General features: G+C 36.8%; 3 protein-coding genes across 3 annotated transcripts; all 3 read left to right on the top strand.

Annotated features, from left to right (window-relative positions):
• The first annotated feature begins 86 nt into the window (after window positions 1–86).
• Window positions 87–2,139, top strand: LOC101303949. Its single transcript, XM_004308762.1, has 5 exons — window positions 87–449; window positions 614–748; window positions 855–963; window positions 1,137–1,294; window positions 1,414–2,139. Exons 1-5 carry the CDS (start codon window positions 87–89, stop codon window positions 2,137–2,139), a joined length of 1,491 nt encoding a protein of 496 aa, XP_004308810.1.
• Window positions 2,140–8,796: 6,657 nt separating this feature from the next.
• LOC101303658 lies at window positions 8,797–12,159 on the top strand. The gene is made up of 8 exons (XM_004308761.1): window positions 8,797–9,091; window positions 9,175–9,649; window positions 9,736–9,853; window positions 10,152–10,255; window positions 10,824–10,909; window positions 11,657–11,766; window positions 11,851–11,883; window positions 12,103–12,159. The coding sequence occupies exons 1-8, from the start codon at window positions 8,995–8,997 to the stop codon at window positions 12,157–12,159; spliced, it is 1,080 nt and encodes a 359-aa protein (XP_004308809.1). The 5' UTR covers window positions 8,797–8,994.
• A 1,874-nt stretch (window positions 12,160–14,033) lies between these two features.
• Window positions 14,034–17,135, top strand: LOC101308807 (nuclear transcription factor Y subunit B-8-like). Its single transcript, XM_004307375.1, has 7 exons — window positions 14,034–14,172; window positions 14,278–14,534; window positions 14,631–14,760; window positions 15,010–15,015; window positions 15,125–15,208; window positions 15,314–15,352; window positions 16,661–17,135. The coding sequence occupies exons 2-7, from the start codon at window positions 14,308–14,310 to the stop codon at window positions 16,703–16,705; spliced, it is 531 nt and encodes a 176-aa protein (XP_004307423.1). The 5' UTR covers window positions 14,034–14,172; window positions 14,278–14,307; the 3' UTR covers window positions 16,706–17,135.
• Window positions 17,136–21,649: the final 4,514 nt, after the last annotated feature.

Below are 21,649 nucleotides of genomic sequence, written 5' to 3'. Positions count from 1 at the left end.
GTAGTTGTTCATCTAAGAGTGTTTTATTGATGACAACTTTTCTGAAATCATTGATGAGAATTATTATTTAGATGATGGATTTAAAGATGGACCTAAAAACGTCATATTTGTTCGAGAATGAATGGGGGTTTACGTTACCTTTTTACTACAAGGGGCAGAGTTTGAAATCTAAGAGTGTTTTATTAGATGACAACTTTTCTGAAATCATTGATGAGAATTATTATTTAGATGATGGATTTAAAGATGGACCTAAAAAGTCATATTTGTCAGATGAATGGGGTTCTTACCTTTTACACAAGGGGCAGAAGTTTGAAAGTGTTCAGGATTTTCAAGATAAACTTAGGAAGTATGCGGTTCAAATTGGTTTTTGTTATGTGCTACCTAGGAATGATGCACTCTATGTCAAAGCTGTTTGTGAAAATCATGGAACTGAAAAATGTGGCTGGGAAGTAATAATTAGATCTGTGGCTCCTATAAATAATTGTTTTTATATTAAGGAGTTTAATAACATACATACCTGTAAAGGTGTGCTTAGGAATCAAACTCATCGGCAGTTTGGGTCTAAAATAGTTAGGACATGCATTGAGTCCAATGTGATCTTTAACCTTGGTAGTCTGCTGATATTATGAGCAATTTCAAGTCAACATATGGTTTTGATATCAGCTATAAGGTTGCTTTGAGAGCAAAGAGAAAGTCTGTGGAAAAGCTTTATGGATCTGAAGCTGATTCATTTTTCTATGCTAAGTTGGTATAAGGATGCTCTTTTGGAGAGTAATCCAAGGCCTTCCTTTGTTCTTGAAGTTGATGAGAATACTGATAGGTTTCAAAGGGTTTTTGTTTCGTTCGGAGGTTAGGTTGAGGGTTTCAAGTTCAGTTTCCCAGTTTTATATGTGGATGGTACATTTGGAAAGAGCATCTACAAGAGTCAGATTCTTTCTGCCACCGGAAGAGATGAAAACAAAGGTACCCCTAATCCCTAATTTTTTTACCCCTTGAATTTTCTTCTCATGCTTTATATTTGTGTTGCATTTGTTTCATTTTATTATTTTGTTTGTTTATATTACATTTGGAGCGGAACGCTCCCGAAAGTGGTGCAGTGGCAATTGACCCCTGGTAATTTTTTTTTTTTTTGTCAGGTTTCTTTCTTCTAGCCTTGTATATCTGTGACTCAGAGACTGAAGAAAATTGGGTTTTTTTTTTCTTCAAGCACTTGAAGGCTTTGCTGGAACCACAGAGAAGGGTAATCACCTTTATCAGCGATCGTGGTGGTCGGTTGTTGAAGGCTTTTAATCAAGTATTTCCTAGTAATCCTCATTTCTTTTGTTACCATCATTTAAGATATAATCTTACTCAAAAGTACATGAAGAAAATGAATGTTGTTATGCTTGCTCAAGTATTGCAAAAGTTTTTAAGGTTGCTAATTATGCATCGACCGAGAGGGCTTATTACCATCACTTACAAGCTCTAAGAGATGAGGGCGGTGCTGAAGTACTTGATGAGTTTATAGCTGAGATCCCTTTGGAGAATAGGTGCCGTGCTTTCTTTAAAGTCTGCCGGTATGGGATTATGGCAAATGGTATTGCTGAGTCTTTTAACAAATGGATTGTTGCTGAGCATTCAATGCCTCCGCTTGCAATGATAGACCAGACTAGGATGAAAGAAATGAAGTTGATGTCTGATAGGAGGGTTGAGTCCAAATCTTGGACTACTCAGCTTACACCTGAAATGAAGAAGAGGCTGGTTGAGCGGATGCATAAGGCGCATAGTTTCAGAGTTATTGCATCTCAAGAAAATGTTTATGAGGTTAGAGATGATAAGTACTCATATACTGTGAACTTTTCTACTCGTAGTTGCTCTTGTGTAAAGTGGCAAATTAATTGTTTTCCTTGCTCCCATGCCCTTTCTGCTATACAAGTTGCAAGATTGAATGTTTATGATTTTATTGACTCGTACTTTAGTGCCGAATATTTTAGGATGAGTTATAACTTCCTTATTCATCTAGTGAGTAATGTTGATGCTTCTTCTTCTGCTTGCATTGAGGAGTCCATACTACCTCCTATTACGAATAGGCTGGCTGAGAGGCCTAAGGTGAAGATGATTAAATCTTCTGGTGAGAAGAAGTCTATTCGGTGTGGTTGATGTCTTAAGTTGGGACATCATAATAGGCAGAGCTGTACTGAACCTTTAAATGGGCAGCAATAGTTTCTTTTCTACTTTGATACGTATTGTAATGATAATTATTTTGTATTCGTCTTTTTTTTTATCACTGAATAGTATGTACTTGATATTGAATATGTATTGAATCATGGTATGGTTGGTATTTTGTTTTTTTTTGACAGGTCTGGTTTATGTTATGTTTTAAAGTAACTGTAAATGAATTATCATGTGTCAATTATCAGTCAGTGACCATTTATTAGGTGTCAGTAACTAATGCCTTATAGTTACTGCATGGCTAATGCCTTATAGCAATCATCACTAATAGTTCAGTATTCCTGTAACTAACTATTAAGTTTTAGTTCACAACAAAAACCATCATGACTAACAGAAACCATATCATAAACATTTATATTTGTTTGCATCACCATTCTAAAATGAAAAAAGAATCCTACTTTTTACATAAATGGATGGTATCAATTTGCACAGAATAGCATAAATGAAACCCAGAAGTTCAATAAGAAGCAAAATTCTACTTGCTCGACGTTGATTTTGCATCTACTAGTTCAAGGAACCTTTTTGGCGCAAAATTCTCTTCTATGTCAATCTTCATGAATTGTTACAGCATCCGATTTCTCAAGTTATCTCCACCTTTTTTTGTCAATTTTAGGTTATATATTAGGCTCTCAATGTTATGGGGCATGTAAGACCCACAATTCGACCTTCATTCAAGTGACCAACAAACTTGAGTTTCCTTTCACACCACACCTAATACAAGTAATTATTGACCCCTAATAATTAACATATTGCTTTCTATAAGAAATATGAAAAAATAATTTATGGTACTTAGGAAAAATTTTCTGTTACAGGCAAGTGAAGTCTTCTTGCAGCTCATACTCTTCTTCATTGACATTGTTTGAGAGGACCCATTGTCTTGTTTCTTGGCTTTCTCCTCGTCGGTCATTTGTACTTTGCTTTCTATCAATCCATGTTCATCCTCGCCAATATTTTTATCTCTGAATTCTTTTGGGTCTTGGCTCTCAGGGTATGTCGACGCAGCTAAACGCATAAATCTCCTTATGTGCTTGACCTGCGAGAGTAATATTGCAAAAATTAACATCTACTAAAGGTGATCAACCGGTTACCAGTTAATCAATCAATTGTATTGTATTGCATTGCATTTATGTTCAACTTCAACCAATTGTACATGAATTAATCACTTACCACAGTCATTGCATTCTGCAAGTATATATCATTCGAGGTGTACTCTTTTTTAGACGGCAGCTTTGTGTTCATATGCAAGAAACATTTTGAACGGTTGTCAATGACCAGCAACGCGTAGTGTCGGTTACAGACATGATGTATCGGTATAAACACTTTGTCCTTGCTGAATATTGACCATATTGGTTCAATGATTTTGTCTTCAAACTGCAGTTCGTAGCCCTTAAAATCACCTTTCTCCCCTGCTTCGTTGTATTTTTCCCTTTCTTGCTCATGTTTTATTGCAACAAACTGTATTTTTGTTTTTTTTGTTTTTTTTGCAAAAAGAAAGTTTTGTTAGCATTAACTCAATAAATGAATTACAAGAGTGTGGTAGTTTTACTTACAGCTGCCTCCACATCAAGGAATCTCATTCGGATACCCGACCTTTTTGTTTATTCCTTCAACATTTGAATGTAAATCTTGAGAACCTGCATTCAATTCTATATTTTCAGAAATTCACACATGAAATTTAAGGACATAGACTTTTTTGCCAAAATAATTGCACCCAGTTTTTATTATTGGGTGTCAATAAGTGGTTATCCTTACATCAATTGTGAGCTCTCCTTCCTCTATTATTGACTTCAAGTCCTCCTTTCTGATATGAACTATTTAAGCAGGATCTTGCCAATATACAAAGCTATTCAAACCAAAACAATTGAAATAAGAAATAAAATAAGATTTTTTTAGAGTAATTTAAAATACACACCCTTAATTTCTTAATATACACTCGTATTAATTTATGTTTCACATCAAATATTTTAGGCATGTATAATGACAAAAACATACATCTATTATTAAAAAAGAAAAGGAAATCACAATTAGAAGTCTCATCTCCTCAAACCATCGAAACAACTACTTCTTCCCTGAACTTGACTCTTCTCCACCATTCATAGTTTCATACGCAAAAAAAAAACACTCTTTTAGAATTCATGACCTGAATTTTGATTGCTACCAAATAATTACATATATTGTTCAATTACCATCGATTCATTTGGGTTCTGTCTTTTTCTCTTTTTTCTTTCATTTTTCTTTTTTGTATCAGTTTTATTTTTGATCTTGCAGACCATTTTGAAGTACTACATGTTCATCGATCTTGACATGTTGTATTGAAAAAAGTAGGTATATATGTTTAATAGCTAGTGACCTAGTGTACTTCTACTAGCTTGTGAATTCCGAAAACTTAAAATGGTTGATATTCTTTTTCGAATTCCAAATGATTGATGTCGCATCAAAGATTTAGAGTTTGTGTAATAATAATATTTTGATTATTAATTTGACGATGAAAAGAAATAGCATATTATTTCTTAATTTTATATATAAGGGTATTATAGGCAATTTGGGATGTGTATTAAGTTTAATATCAAAATGAAAAACTAGATGAGGGGTGTATTAAGCAAGGGGTGTGTATTAAGACATTAGGAGGCGTGTATTTAAAATATTTTTTTTTTTTACTCAAATCTTTATAAAGAAGTAAAAACAACATATATGCTTACTCTTTATTTTCTTCTTGATGTGTTTTGAACCAACTCTCATAATGCATTGCAACATCTTTCTCTAGAGTTGTCCATGTTGGCGTTGTGCATTCGATTTTATCAATAACTATGTTGTGATTTTTGGATATGTTCCTTCTGGTTGGCTAGTTTTTCTTGGCCTTAAGGTCTTCAGGTGTGCCATACTCCCATTCTTCTTGTTGTTTTTTTGTTGCATCCATTTTGTTAACCTTCACATTTCTCTCTATCGAAAGGGGTTGAACAACTTTCTTCTTTGCACGTGCTTCTTCTTTTTCAACATCAGCAACAAAATCATCCATGGAAGAATTGATTTCTTCTTCAGTCTGTTCAATGTAGACCCACGGCTTCTTCTTATATGTTCTCAGACTTTAATTTTTCTTCTCCTTTTGTTGTTGTTGTTGCTACTTCACTATGTCCATGACCACTTATTTCTTGACACACATTCGAATCTTCTTATTCTCCCCCATATCCCATCACAATCGTTTGGATTGGTATTGCAGGTGTTGCTCCACAAGACTGCACATATGAAAACAAAAAAAATGGATAACTGATACTCAAATATTGAATTAACGGTTGTCATTAAGTTAGTTATTGAATTACTATGGGTCAGTTATTAGGTTCTTGCATCTTCAGGTGTTGAATTCTGAGGAGCTCGAGAATGTGCATCAACTGTATTTGGTACATTTTCCTCAAGGCGTTCCATCTCTTCTTGGTCTTTTGGTGTTGCTACTACCATTTGCATCTTCAACAGAATATTTTTCTTCTTGGTCTTTTTGGCTTTAGCTTCTTTTAAAGACTCTCGAAACTCCTTGTTTTCCTTATGTAGCTGCTCTATGTGGATGTCAGCAGCTTTCACCTTATTCAACAATTGTGAATCCTTTTCAAGGAGCTCTTCATTTGCTTTGGTAAGTTTTTCGAGCTTCTCCTTCAAGATTTTTTTCTGGTTGCTTCCCCTCCAAATTCCGCATTAGAGCTCTCACATTCCCATACATCAATATCATTTGTTCTTCTTCCTGCTAGCTTGATTGAGGAACCTATAATCATAATAACAACTAGCATCAGATAACTGGTTACTAACCCCTACTAACTGGTTACTATCCCCTAGCAAACAGTTTCTAACACCTAGTAATCAATCAAATATATGAAAAATTCTAAGTTACCCATTCGTTAAAGCTTGGTGTGTAGTCTTGTTCCTCCATCATACAGTCTTCTTCCTCCATCTCATTATCATCAGTTTTGTCTTTCCATGGACCTTCTCTTATAAGATCCTGATATATTTCAAAAAAAAAAAAAAAGGTTAGATTTTTGAATATCAGAAAAATCTGATGTCTCGAAAGTTAGATATAAAACATTACCTCGAGAAAAGTAGGCGTCTTCTGTACATCCTTGCGGTCAAATATTTCTTTGATGTTCCATCTGACAAACCCTGGTGTGCCCATCTCATTTCCAGTGATCCAGTTTCTGACCTTAGTCTTCTCGAGAAACCAATCTACAATCAGAAGAATGCATCCACTATATACCTGTGCCTTGTCCTTTTGTATTTGTAAATGCCATCGTGCAAGAAATCAAGCACCATCTTTGACCAGTTGTACTTGTTAATTTCTTCAAGGTTTTCACAGATTATTATCAAATCCCAGTCAAGATGTGTTCCTGATCTACTGAAGAAGAACACTGCAAGCAGATACATTAGGATCAGGTGATGCTATTTTTTCTGCATCTTGATTCTTCTTGGGCTTATTAAGCTCAGCACTTAACTCAATCTCAAACTGTGGCCTCTTGATGTTGTCTTTGGATATCCTACTCTTTTCAAAATATTTAGAGTCTGGTCATTTATTCCTCGGAGGCTTGTTTTTCAAATCCACCACCTCCCCTTCTATAGAGATGTGGAATAGGGAATACACATCGTCTACGGTGATCTCAGCTTCAATTTTCCCAAAGATGAACTTGTTTTTGTCTTTCTTGTAATGCCTCATTATGAGTTCAAAATCCAACTCATGCTTCTTCACTTGACTCTCAGTCAGCTTCTCATTCTTGAACACAACAATTGTATCCCAAAATGTTGTTTGGGCCAACAAATCCCACGTTCTTTGAGGGATTTTCTCCCTGTATCTGTCCATCAATAAGTGGAACGAATGAAGCACACACTTCTGCTGCTGGACCTTTATCTTCAACTCTTCATCATCTTCTTCTTTTGAATCTTCTTGAGGAATAGACTTTGTGGCAGCCTTTTGCTTCTTCTTCTTCTTTGGACTCTTGTTCTTTTTTGGTCCCTCATTCTTTGATTTCCTTTTCTTGCCGGCTGCTCTTTCCTCAAGGTAGTATTGTTTAGTTGTTTCTTCATCGTCATTGCTTTCCTCAATGACCATTTTCCGGCAACTTCTTCTCTACTTCTTTAGTTGTTTAAATTTTACCCCAATGACATCGTCTAAGAAGATTGAAGGTTGTTTAGAACTAGTACTCCCTTTAGCATCTTCCTCAAAGTTGGAACTAACAACTTGTTTTCCCATTCTGCATATATAGATGTTAAATTGTTAGTTACTAAGCACTCACCTACATTACAGACCCCTAATAAGTGATTACTGACCCCTAGTAAGCAGTTACATAACCCTAGTTAGTGTTTATTTGTGCTCAATAATCAACACAATCGTTTCAAATCAACAATTACAATTCAAACATACATCAAAGGGGCATATATCACGGTGGTTTTGTCATACTTAACTTCACTTTCTTCCAACCTCACTATTTACTACCCCCTGATAATTGATTATTGAGGGTCGGTAATCAACACAGCAATCCCGTTTTCTACATTTTTACACTTCATTCGTTGCATCTATACACAAAATTGAACAACAAAAGAACATTAATTTGAATCTCTAACATTTTCTAATTTTGAAAGAAACCCTAGATTTTCATTTTTTTTCTCTTGAATCTCTATATCAAGCTTCAAAATCATCATTCGTGTCTTAAATAGTCGAATTACAAGCATAATAATGTAATTCGGAATTGGAGATTTGTTACGGATTTTACTTGTTCGTCTTGGTAGTTCTTGCCTTTGAATTCAGTCCGGTGAGAACGAGCGACTGTCCCAATGAAAGCCCAACGACGATTCGAAGCTTGATTTCGGTGAAGCTGCGCTTGTGCGAGAGCGATAGCAGTTGGGGTTTAGTAGAGAGAGAGAGAGGCAGTTGCGGTTTAATGATGAGTAGTATCGTCCTTTTGGTAAGAATCATTAAAATAGACTAAGGGATAAGAGTTTCATTAGAATGAGCTTTAGTTTTCCAGAATTTGGGCATTTTGGTATTTTCCAATTAAATTTCATTAATTAATAATTTCGTTGTTTGGATTTCATGACGTAGAGTTTTAAAATGACAAAGATTTGTATTTAAACTAACCTCAGTTAAGGGAATTGATAAATGACACTTATTTTGTGAGGAATTCAAGTCAGGAATTTAAGCTTTCAAATCCACGATTATTTTCTCATGAAAATTGCTAATTCCACGGGATAAGAATCCAAACGGGAGAAACAATCCTAAGAAATTAGAAATTCTCTATTTTTAATTAAATTTCCAGAAATTCACTAGCATCTAAACACACCGTTAGAGAAACAAAGTACTTTAATTTCATCAGCTATTGATTCATAATGAAATCAATTTTTTCTTCAAATATGCGGCATCGTTTCAATAAATCCATGAAAACAATGACTAAAATCTTCACGATATCCTCGATATTTTCTAGAAATTTCCGTTTTTCACAAACACAGATATTAAATTTCAAATGTTTCTGATATTTTTCGTCGATGATATATTAGTCCTTCCATAAAAGTATAAAACCCTTCGTCGTTAAACCAAAGCGCGCCAAATACAAACCCATCTCCTTCCTCCCTCCGTATCTTTCTGCACACAATTGTACCCTTCTTCTCTCTCTATCTCTCTATCTCTTGGTCATTTCAATTTTCGAGCTCAATGGCCGACACAGCACTCCACCTCCAACTCCCCTAATCCTTATAATCTCTCCAATCAACCCACAAATCAAACCACCCAAAAACGCCCACCACCTGTTCGACGAAATGACCACTACTCCTCTCAGGCTCTTACTCACCAACGGCGTCGTTTCCGACCCTTCCACCACTCCTCCTGTCACCACCTTCCTCGAGACCCACCCAGGTACCTCTCTCATGCTTAATGCGCTTACTCTTTCGCTCTCTTGAAAACCGTTGGTGAACAGCATTTCCTGCCTTATTTTGCAGGGGCTTACACCACGTCTCGCACTCACAACAACGCCTCATTGGTGTTGTTCTGGGAGAGGCACTTGAAACGGCTCACGGACTCCGTCAGGATTCTATACAATGCCAATCCTCAGCTTCTTTTCGGACCCAACAAGACTTTGGTTCCATTACCATCACTGGCGGCTGATTCTCTTTTGCTTCGGTCAAGGGTTGGTGATCTTGTTAATGATTCGATGAACAAAGTGCTGCCGGTTGCTTTGGAGGGGAGGAGTGACGGGGAGGAGCTGTCGATTACTACTTTGGTGAGTGGCAATTTGGGGAGATTGGGTGAGAGTGGGGACTTGGAGCTTGACAGAAATGGTGAGGCTCTTGATGTGAGCATTTACGTTGGGATTTATGTGCCGCCTGTGTTTGGTGTCAGTAGAAACGGTGCGCAGTTGGCTGTGGTGGGTCGTGGGAGAGATGTCGCTGCTGCTAAGTACTCAGATTGGGTAAGGTCAGTAATCAGTCCTTGCTCGTTAGTGTGACACTTGCTATTCAAGTATGTTGGCTGTTTTAAGTGTTGATTTTCTTGATTTGCAGGATAAGGAAGCCTTTGGAGAGGTTGAGGCCACCCTCAGGGACCGAGCTCTTGTTGTCCAACGATGGTGATAGGATTCTTGAAGGCAGCGTGTCAAACTTCTTTGTGGTCTGCCGAAAGGTGAGAGTTCGAGGTAGAAATTTTGAGCTATAATGGGTTGACTAAGTTTGAAGGGACTCAAAGGAGCCTTCTTTGTTAGTGTTTTTTTTGGTATGTGAATGACCAAGTTGTATGTCTTATCAGTTATTCCCTGTTATAGCTGAATATTGGGTAACAATGAAGGTTTTTCAGTTAACCAATGAAGCTAATGTGTTGATTGGTCCAAGTATTATGTTTTCTGTTATAAATTAGTCCTAGACTCCTAGCTATACATAGATATCTGCTTAGCTAATGCAAAACAACATTGGGTTTTTTTCAGGAAGACAATGAAGCTAAGGAGCAAACTATTGACTGTTTTGAAGTACAGACAGCTCCTATTAGTGATGGTGTCCTACCAGGAATTATACGCCAACTAGTCATTGAGTAAGCGCTCTCCTACTGTTGAATGCTTGTTTTGATTCTTTTTCTCTATTTATGTGTTGTATAGGTAGAATGGTATTAGAAGTAGGGCAAAAAAAAAAAAACAGGATTCTCCATTACATATGTTGCCATGAGAGTTTGTTTGCTGGCATCTGATTTTAACATATAGAGGAAGTCGACTTCCTCTAGTGTTCACAGTTTGTGTTCACTGGTTGAAGTGGTTCCTGAACTGGGAATGCGTTTTACTCATCCGTTTACGGGGTGAATGGATGGGGAAGTCTGATTAGGGTATCAAGGAGTGCGTTGGATGGTCGAAGTCGTTCCTTTAAAACTAGGTACTGAAGTTTTTTCTTAGAAATTATATATGTTATCACCTTCCTTTATGTGTTCAGCATGGTGAATGAAATATGTTACACCCTGAAAGGTATGCCCTGTAGAGTTATTGAACTCTTATGGGTAAACTTGGAGGATTCTGAGTAGTAATACTATTTAGGTTTGACTGTAATGAATTTACTTTCTCTGAACGTGTTAGGATCTGTTAGGTTGTTGCAACTTCTTGTAATTTTTGCAGAGTATGCTTGAGCAAGGGAATCCCTTTTCGAGAAGTTGCACCACTGTGGTCAGAGCATGAATTTTGGGAAGAGGCATTCATTACAAGTAAATCTCTAATTTCCTTATTCAGTTCCATGCAATACCTTGTTAAGTCAACACACATTTTTTACTCGGGGATGAGTATATTTTCACTGTATTAAGGTCTGGTTCTACTGTCGTTAGTAGTTGAAATCTGGTTATGTGCTCATGTTACTAAAATCTGCATTATTTTTGTTAAAAAGAAAAAGAAAAAAAAAAATACTGCAATCTTGGGCAGTATATGACAGCATAAATGTTTTTTGCGAACTTAACCAGTAAGAAAATTGCTGTGAGGGTTCTAAGTTCTAACTCAGTTGCAATTGTTTAAATGCACAAACCTTTTCAGAAATCATCAATTCCTGTTTTTTTTTTTTCCTGGCTCAACTTCTACTTCTAAGCCTAACTGTGTCATTTTTTTGAAATGGAGATGATCTTATTAAATTCTTCGCTTTTGTTCGAGAAAGGGTGAATTCTACATATAGCATTGTCCAAAAGCCTTTGGTGATATGGCCTCAAGTGAGGCAAAATCAAATTAATCACCGTATTATAAGACAGGAAATTGTTATGCCATTTGATTTCATTATTGTAAATACCATTGAATATTTTTATGATACAATTTAAATAATATATTGAATAATTTGTTGTTCCTACATCATACATCTGCATGCATTTTGTATACCAGATGCTTCTTCAAAGCATCTCCAAGTAGTTTGTTTTGACTTTCATGCAACTATGTACTAGATTGTTATTATATTATTTTCTATCTTATTGCAGGTAGCTTAAGACTTATGCAGCATGCGGAGACTGTTCGTGCTCCAAGTTCATGGGAATCACTGCATGGCAACTCTTGGAAGGATATATCATGGAAGGAGAAGCAGTTTAAGGTGTGTGCATCTAAAGCTTTAAGATGTATAATATTGAGCTTGAATTGTATTTTCTCTTAATTCTTTTGTTCTGAATGTAATCAGAAGGGTCCTGGGATGATTACTACAATAATTCAGGTAATATAATCTTCTCTTGCTGCTAAAGTTTTAAGTGTTTCACAATTGAAGAACATGAACTGGACCTAAAAATAGCCAGTTCTCTGTGTAAAGTGATGCATGCAACAACTCCAAGTTATAAAACGTGGCATTACCCTGGCCATATAAACCCATATAATGAACATTCTGGAGGAGTTGAGCCTTATGTAACATTTTTGGTCTTTTTCTTGGGGTGAGCAGAAGGAGATAATGGAAAAGGCAGTTTCAGAAGGATACTCTTTGAGTTGCTTTGCATAGAAAGGTGGAGGGATGTTTTTTCTTGCTGAGCATATTGTGTGTCTTCACTTCGAAAAAGTCTGGAATTATCTCATTTCGGGCAATAAACTTTCCATGATTAGTTTTAACTTGTATATTGTTGTAATTTGTATAAGTATACAAGATGATTCATTCTCTGCCCCAATAGAAATGTTTGATCCTCTTGAGTACGCATGTTTTGTAAAATAGTTCCTATGCCTTGGGAAGAATACTACTGAGTTACTGACATTTACAATTTGCAAAGTATCCTGAGTTACTGTCATACTGTAATGTACGCTTAGTGATCAAACTGAAATGTAAAATATCTGTTTATTTGTTGAAATCACAAACTTCTCCGAGTTACTGCACTCGATTGAGTTTGTATTGATTACTATTATTTGAAGATATACTTGCATACTCAGAGCAAATTTGGCTTGATTGCTCTTATATGAAGACCATGTTGGATTAAGTGATGACCTTAGTTTAGAATACAACAATGTTATTGGTTTTGAATTCATCAACACATCTGGATGGATGCCAGATGTTCAGATTCCCACTTCTCGCCGTGTTACCAGATGGATACCAGTAACAGTTCTCCACTTCTCGCCGTGCTCCTTTTTGAGCCGAGTAAAATTCTTGTCTTCAAAGCCGGGCGTTTCCAAATCTTCCTTGGTATATTGTTGCAGTTTGGTAGATGACTATTATGAGATAGCTTATGGGAGTAGAGACTGTAAAGGCTAGCAGGCAGATTTGGTAGGAATTTAACCTCACATAATGATATCCTCTCTAGAGTCTAGACGCATCATTTTACGAGCACATGTTTGCTTCTCAATTTCATTGCTAAACGCCTAAACTCACTCTGAAAAATTAGGTGACCACTTCAATTATGGAATATGTGAGGTAGCATATCTCAAACCCTCAGCCAAACTTGTGCTTCTCTTCAAACTTCATCATCTTTGAAGCAAAATAACTCATAATAACTTCTATTTAATAGCACTAATTCGATATTATTCTTACCCCAACCATGACACTAATGAGATTCAAATCCACAACTTTCATGCACTTCTATTTCCGAAACTAGCTAGTATCTTCCCAGTTGAACTAATCGGTGGTCCAAGTGGTGATCTTTCGACTAAACTGAAATTCAGTATGATAATTGTAGATTTTCATCTGTTCCATTTTGAGTATTGTTATTAACACACCCATTTTTGCTATTGACATCTATTTATTTTTCTATCCACATATTTTTATTTTATTTACAAATTTGTCACTTAAATTTGATTGATAATTGGTTCTCACTATATAAAAGGTGTGTTAATAGCAAAATATGGTCTGTTAATAACACCATCCATTTTTGTAAATGCGGGCATGTTTCGAAACATATAAAGAAGATGAGATGGGATCATGTAAACATTTGTGACATGAACAATGTATTGCAACCTAGCAATTAAACACATCACATAGTTCATTTTCATACCTTCACGGCTTCAACGATTGATTTCAATGCATAGCAAGCCATCCTAAACCTAACCTTGACATTAGTTGCCAAGAAACCAACAAATAAAAAGGAAAATATAAATTTTACCATTTAACTCAGTCAATAACATCAGAGTCAAAACTAGGATGTAGTATCACTAGGCAATGCCACGTAGTACTACAGTAAAACAGACCTCGTAGTTTAGTCTCGTCGTACTATCAGTCAAATTCTAATCCAATTTCCCTCGACTGTTTATGACCCTAAAATCAATATCCCCTTCTACTTTTAACCTTTGGCGCGACACGACGCCGTTTAAGCCAGAGTTTAGAAGTAAAACACAATTTTTACCGCAGTAAGTTCCCTGTAAATAAACAAAACCCCGAAAACCAAAACCAACGGTGATAAGCATAAAGCCAAAACAAACCTTCTTCCATCATTCCTTCTCGAATCTCCAGTCGTCAGATTTCTCAACCCAAAACGCGCGAAATACAAACCCACCGCCCTCCCTCCTCCTCCCTTCTCTCTCTTCACAACTCCAGGTAAATCTCCTCTCTTTCTCTCTCTAACTTCGCCGAAACCTAAACCTAACCCACTCGCAATTTCAATTTTTCTGCGATGCGATTTAATTTCTCGTGATTTCGCAGGGGATTAGTGTTTTGTTTTTGATTGTGATAATGGCGGAGGTACCGACGAGCCCGCCGGGCGGTAACGACAGCGGCGGCGAGCAAAGCCCGCAGAACGGGAGCAGCAGCAGCGTGAGGGAGCAGGACAGGTACCTCCCAATCGCGAACATCAGCCGGATTATGAAGAAGGCGCTGCCGCAGAACGGCAAGATCGCCAAGGACGCCAAGGACACTGTCCAGGAATGCGTCTCTGAATTCATCAGCTTCGTCACCAGCGAGTAATTTAGTCTCTTTTCATCTCTTTTTGTTTTGTGTTTTCGGTTTCGATTTCGATGAGTTTTGGTGTTGATTTTGGGGGTTTTTGGTGGTTTTAGGGCTAGCGATAAGTGTCAGAAGGAGAAGAGGAAGACGATTAATGGTGATGATTTGCTGTGGGCGATGGCTACGTTAGGGTTTGAGGACTATATTGAGCCGCTCAGGATTTACTTGGCTAGGTACAGGGAGGTAATTACTGTTTATCCTTTTTTCACTTTTGGTGTTTTCTTTCCACCCAGTGATTTGTGTTCGATGTTCGATGAGGTTGTAGAGTTTGATAGTAGCATTTGTATAGTAGATTGTTTAGAATGAAGGAGCCTCAAATGAAATGAGGGGTTTTGTGTATTGTGTAGTACCTACAGTTTGGTTTACTCCTGATGAGCTTGATCTAACAAATTTTTTGTTCTTTGTTTGATTGGGGTCGCTGCGGTGTTCCAGTTGGAGGTAACCTTCTATGCTTTCAAGTAATTTTATAATAAGCTGCGTGTGAATTGTATGGTTTATATTGTTGTGGATTAGAAATGACTTATGGTTTATATTGTATGGTTTATAGGGTGATGCAAAGGGTTCTGCGAGGGGTGGAGAAGGATCTGCTAAAGGGAATCCTGTTGGAGCTATGCCTGGGCAAAATTCACAGGTCTGATTCTCTAACCTCTTTAAGAATTTTATTTCGCTATGTAGTTCATACCTACCATAAAATCTTTATTGTCACCTTACTGTGTTCTCTTACTTTTATGTACAGTTTGTTCATCAGCCACCTTTGAACTATGTCAATAGTCAAGTAAGTCTATTTTTCATGCAAACATATGTTTATCTTTTTCAATAACAAGCTAGTGAGCTACTATAGGATGACCCTATTGCCAAGTTGAGTAATATACAGGCTGGCATGGGGGAGGGAGAGGGAGATACTACTTTGGTTACTTTATGTTAAGTTGCCCTTTGAAAATTATAGGATTCCACCCATAATGTGATGATTTAGTGCTCACGGGAAATTCTGTTCTGTTCCTGTTTTGATCATTTGGTCATACCTAGGCTTAGGGGTGCTGGATTGTATTCGTGCTAGATGATTTGGACCCTAAGCCAAATCCTAATAGGATAAATTCTTTGTTCCAACTGGGGTCATTGTCTCAATCTTCTTTGGCTGCTATTGTTCAGGGAGAATCAGAAGTAATATTCAAAGCTAAAACTAGGCAAAGATGTTAGATTATGTCCAACCAATTTGTATGCGTAGGATCACATATACTTGATTGGAGCCTTGTTAAACGAGTTACACCTCCAGCTAAATTTTAAGATGAGGAACTCTTGGTTCTAATCAGGATCATTGTTTCAGTCTTCTTTGGTTATTAAGTGTTAAAAGCAGTTGGTCGTTTATGAAGGGTGATTAATGAAGGTTTATTTTGAGAGTTAAAGAACTTTGGGTGGACCATTCTCTATGGATACCTTACTTTTCACATTATTGGTTAAGCAAATCATTTCACAGATAGAGATTGGTTCATATGACGGTAAAAAGATTCTACTAATAAAATACTTTGGATTATGTTTACTTTGGTTCATAACTAGAACAAATTATTTGTTATAATATGTTTGGGGAAAGGATTTGCAGCTAGCAATTTTAGCTGCCGTTTAATCTTGTTACGTCATTGATTTAGATTCTCTGGTGAGAAAGTCTGAAGTTCTAATTAGTGGTTAAATTGGCCTTGGAAAGTTTCTGAAAATTCTGTTAACATACAGAATTTAGTCATCTCTAGTAACATTCCCTACAATGTTATTTCAGAGTAAAGAAAGACAATGGATCGTTTGAAATATTATATGCTTGTTGCAGATATTAAAAGGTTACAAGGCACTTGAAATGAAAAAATGATCTTCTTGGTGCTAACAACCTTTTTGTAGATTTGTTTTTAAATCTAATTTTATGCAGAAAGAAAATGCTTATAAATCGATTTTGTTCTTCAAAAGAATGTTCTCTTTACCTTACTAGTTATGATATCATGCAGTTTTAGTAGACATGCTTTGACAGTGAAGTTTTGTTCTTTTATATTTGATATTTAGAAAATGAATTCATTTGCTTATTTTTTTCACTCATTTGTAGGAGGACTATTATGTGCCTTTGAACAATATGGGGAATGGAAATTGATGCTTTTCTTTTTGATATGAGGAAGAAGAGAAGACATGGATTTTAGTCACTGGTCACTTGATCCTAATGATGTGTCCTCAATATCTTGCGATGCAGGCACAGCATTTGGGCTCATTCTATGCAAAGCTATGAGTAGAAGTCTTACTTTTATCCTATATCATTTTTAAGAACAACAAAGCGGTAAATTGTTAAGTTGCATTACTGATAGTACCATTGATGTGAATTTGAGTTAATTTAAAGACACTATATGTTTCTGGGGTCTCTGCTATGATTGGGATAGGAAAGATTTGGGTTGTAGATTTGGCTTTTGGCTATATTTCTAGTTTAGTTGTCTGATCCTGTGTGATGAAGTACTGTTTAATTAATTGTCCATGAAGAACCATGTGAAGCAAAAAAGATGGAATATAATGCATATTTGTCATGTAACACATTTGGTTTATCCTTTTTTTAGCTGTTCAACTTTAGCAAAGAGGTGAGAGTTTTTGCGTGGACATGTCTTTTATGTTTGTTTAGGCTGCAATACTTGTGGTTCTTTTGGAAATGGTTGCATGCTTTGCACCTCAAGCAGAGGGTACTAACTAACTACTAACAAAGTTTGAGAAGCTCTTCTTTTCATCTGTTGGATTGGCTCTGAGGGGCTCAGAAACCAACCTTGGAATAGAAATTGTTAATGCAGGTATTTGGTTTGGTTCAAGTCCAAGCCTAACCATGACAATTGTCATTTGCTGATCAGATTAGCTAGTTGTCTTGTTGTTTGTTTGAATGCTCATGCATGTGTAGAAGATAATTTACGTCTCACTAAATGACCCCTTTCTCTAGAGTGACAAGTTGCGACCTGTCTCCATATTGTCTCCATTTGCACTAGCTCTTATACATAGGGCTGGGCACTTAGTACCGGAATCCCGATCTCGTACCGGTCCCGTCCTGAAAGTTAGCGGGACGGGACGGGACGAGATAGGTTTTGAAAATAGCAATCCCGTCCCGTCCTGTCCCGTTTTAACATTACCATAACGGGACGGGATGGGACGGGACTATCCTGAAAAATCTCGTCCCGTCCCGTAATATTAGAATACTTGATTTTATTCATTTTATACTTGATTTTTTTAGGTTGCATGGTGTTGTAATGCACTCAACCACACTTAATTTGGTACTAAAATAATTACTTTTAATTTCTATTCATTTGTTTTTTTTTTGTCTTGTGTGTATTTTGTATTATTTTTAGTTGTTGTTTGAGGGTTAATTTTTAATGTGGGATGTTTAGTACTTTTAAAGTGGGATGTAATTTAGCACCTATGCACCTATGTTCTTGTTGATTTTAGTACTTCTTAATTTCATCAATGTTTCTTTTTTTTTTGTGTTTTTGGTTATTTTTTTTCCATTAATTTCATTAATGTTGTTCCAAACAGCATAAAAATGTCGAAAATTTCATACACTGATCAATTGTGGTGGAGCATTTGAATGCTTGGAGTTTCTCAACCCGTTTTTCCACCTGTTGTGGTGTTTGATAATCAATTAATTTGTTCTTGAAAAAATAATAATAATAATAATAATTTGTTGGAATCCCGATCTTGTCCCGGTCCCGTCCCGATCCCGATCGGGATTGAGACGTACGGGACAGATTTTTAAAAACACCTTTCCGTCCCGTGCCCAGCCCTACTTATACATGTTTTCCTATGTTCATTTTGATCTCTCCTTCGACTAAGCTGTCCAAAAGGCAGACTGTATTGTAGACGGAGTTGAGCTGTTAACAGCAGTTTCGTGGATTGTCCAAGATTGCATAAGAAATGTTGGAGGATTACATTGATAGGTTTATTAGGATAGAAGATAGATCAAGAGCTCGATATATTTATTTTCCTAGTCGAAAGAGAGGCAGTTCTTGTGACGTATATGAGAAGTTATTCAACTTATTATTCTAAGTCTGAATAATTGTTATCCAATTACAACATGCCCAGCTAGTAGGGAGGAGAGGGTACCAGACACCATCACAAACACTGAATCACTAGGACATGCAATGACATCAGGTCCCTAAATACTCGTATGTTATGCACACAAGCACGTGGCCATCACGTGACGAGTTCGGGGTAGGCGTCACGTTAGACGCACGTGACCTGTGATAATGCAGAGGTGGGCAGTGGCCACATCATAGTGATTTGGTTTGAGTCTGAAATTTGTGGAGAGGGCAAATGAGAACAAGGGAAAGGGCGCATGCAGCATGAAGTAGTTGGAATAATCTAATGTTCGAGTGTTCCTCTACCCCCACTGCTCTCCACGACGTGACCATCATTTCATGCCTGCACGAGGCTGCCAACTCGACCCTTACCTCTCCTACCTCACCCAAGCTTCACCCCCCTCCTACCTCTCATCACACAAGACACCACTAGCAGTTGTGGAGCACATTTCCCCCTCTTGCGCCTCGCTCTTATATTAATCGGAAATTGGTCCGACGTACAGTTACAACCGAGCTTGAGAGTCGGAAAACATAACATATCAAATTGTCTACGAGAAAATATTCTATAATATACCTACGTAGGTAGATGGATTTGGAATTGGATTTTCCGATTTTGTAGAGAAATCCAGCAAGAACCTGCAAGTATTTGTAGACCATAATCAATCATGGGGTGGCTGTGCGGCAACTTTTGATTGCTTCTTGCCAGCACATTATCTTGGCAACATGCATTCTTTACTCTTTTTGAGTTTTTTCTAATGAATATTGTTGTGTGCTACTGTCACTTCCTCACTCTAGTAGATTTGAGAGTTCTGCTGGTGCCCATTGCCTTTACTCCCGCTGTAAAGAGGAAAAACTTCTTTTTTCTTGGTTACAAGGGGAATGAGAATTAGAAGAAGCAATTCTCGTGTATAACATTGATTCGTGATTATTATCGAATTTCTTAAATCTTTATAAAATTTGAGATATCAGGAAAATGAGAATTCGTCATATGAATGCTCTTAATCATTGGTTATGCCATCTCCTTTACGGAAGAAGCACAATGCATCATACAAGATGATCTCCGAGTGATGATGAATAGAATATGACACCCATTAAGCTATCATGAAAAACAAAGAGAAAACTGGAAAGGAATCCATGAAGCATATTTGGTGAGGACGGAACCATATAGGGTATATGTCCACTCCAGTTAGGACAACTCATAGCCTCTGAGGAGGTCCAGCTCACACCAGTGGCACCCCTTGTTGATGCCTCTGTCTATTCTTTTTCTATTCGCGAGCTAAGGGACACAGACCAGAAACCCCAAGATCCCTTTGTTGGTCAATGGTCAAGGAAGACGTTGTGCTATTACGGAAGTACCCCTTCTGGTAAACAGCTGGCCACGTTATAGCCCACAGAGAAAGAGAGAAAAGGGTGAGGGGTTTTGAGAGATTCAGTCCATCTGGCGTGACTCCTCTGTCACGTGGCCCCAAATGCTCTGCAGAGAACGAACAGAGCTGCCCAGAACGCATTGCCTCTGCAGCTCCTCAATATTTCTCCACGCGCTCAAAGAAATGCTTTTAGTTTTTTCCACACAACACTTATCCATGCTTCTAAGTTCTAACAAAAGCACAATTTAGTTAAGCGCTTCCAAGATATATAGGCAAAAGCAAGTTCTCTTCATAAGTTCAAATAGCAGAAGTACTTCCAAAGTTCCAAATATATGACTTTTCTATACAATGTTATTATTCTTGGATCCGTTTCGATCGTTCAATGTGGTTTTAGTCTTCAATCGACTTTTAAGTGTTATTAGTCTGTTCAAAATTCTAAAGAACATGATACAAAACCATTTAGTTTGTAATTGTACGAAATGTTGAAATGGTTTCAAAGGTAATATATAATTTTCGACTCTATTATACGTGTCCATTATTTTTCCAGTCATTTTCACATATAATTTTTCATGCATCCCACCCTAATTTTCTCTATGACAGATGAGTTACTTCTTCACACGCATATTGAAGCTAGCTAGAATGGTAGTAGGAAGAAAAACGTAGTAAGCTCATGTTTCGCCGGATGAAGTGTTTGAGTGATCGAAGGCATGTATAATTTTCCCCCATATGATTGGCTCTCCTTCATTTACGCCTATAATTTGCAGACAAAATGTTCTCTCTTTGCCATAAAATAATCTTAAACCCTTTTTTTATGAATAATCTTAAACCCTTGATCACATAGTCGACTTCAACAAAAAAGAGATCGAGCTAGAGTTTTAGTGTAAGAACGTGTTATCCAATCACTACGTATGGGGCTGCCGATTCATACAATATTAATAAGTTTCTTTCCTTCTTAATTTATAATGCAAAGATCAGTGTTTTTTCCTCTGAGAAAAGAAAAACGTAGCCAGAATATATATAAGAACGTGTCAGCCACTTGCTTGGGTTGTAATCTAAAGCTGCAGTTGCATGCATTTGACTATCTGTTCACTGTGACTGAGACTCAGAAAGCTGAAACACACACATTCCAGAACTGGGTCCACTTTATCAAACTGTTAGCAGAGAGAGAGGATCTCCGGTGTGATGCACGTCAGACGTATCGTCGGATATTCTGACGTTGACCGCTTTGTTGCTTATAATTTGATAAAGAGTTGATTAAGCTATGAGCTAAGAATATCCAATTAGTTGTTATACTTGTACTTTACCTCACTATGAACTCTGAGTTTTTACTGAACCACGATTATTTATCTGTAACTATCTAACATATACATACATTGTTATCATAAGATGTGAAATCCACATACTCCAAATTAAAATTCATACATATTTTTCCTTTTTTTGGTAAATTAAATTTTGTCTTTTAGTGATTAAACTTTGTATTTTTATAAATGTGTTAACAAAAAAAAAATATTGTGGATTTCAATTTGGGGTGTGTGGATTTCACATATTTTTATCATTTGTTATGTGATATATAACTTTCGATTGATTATGAATGATGGAATAATATTTTATCTTATTGATGAACAAAAT

Source organism: Fragaria vesca, linkage group LG7, assembly GCF_000184155.1.
Source record: "Fragaria vesca subsp. vesca linkage group LG7, FraVesHawaii_1.0, whole genome shotgun sequence".
Classification (NCBI taxonomy): Eukaryota; Viridiplantae; Streptophyta; class Magnoliopsida; order Rosales; family Rosaceae; genus Fragaria; species Fragaria vesca.
Note: the sequence above shows the minus strand (reverse complement) of the source record. Positions and strands in the feature narration are given on the sequence as shown.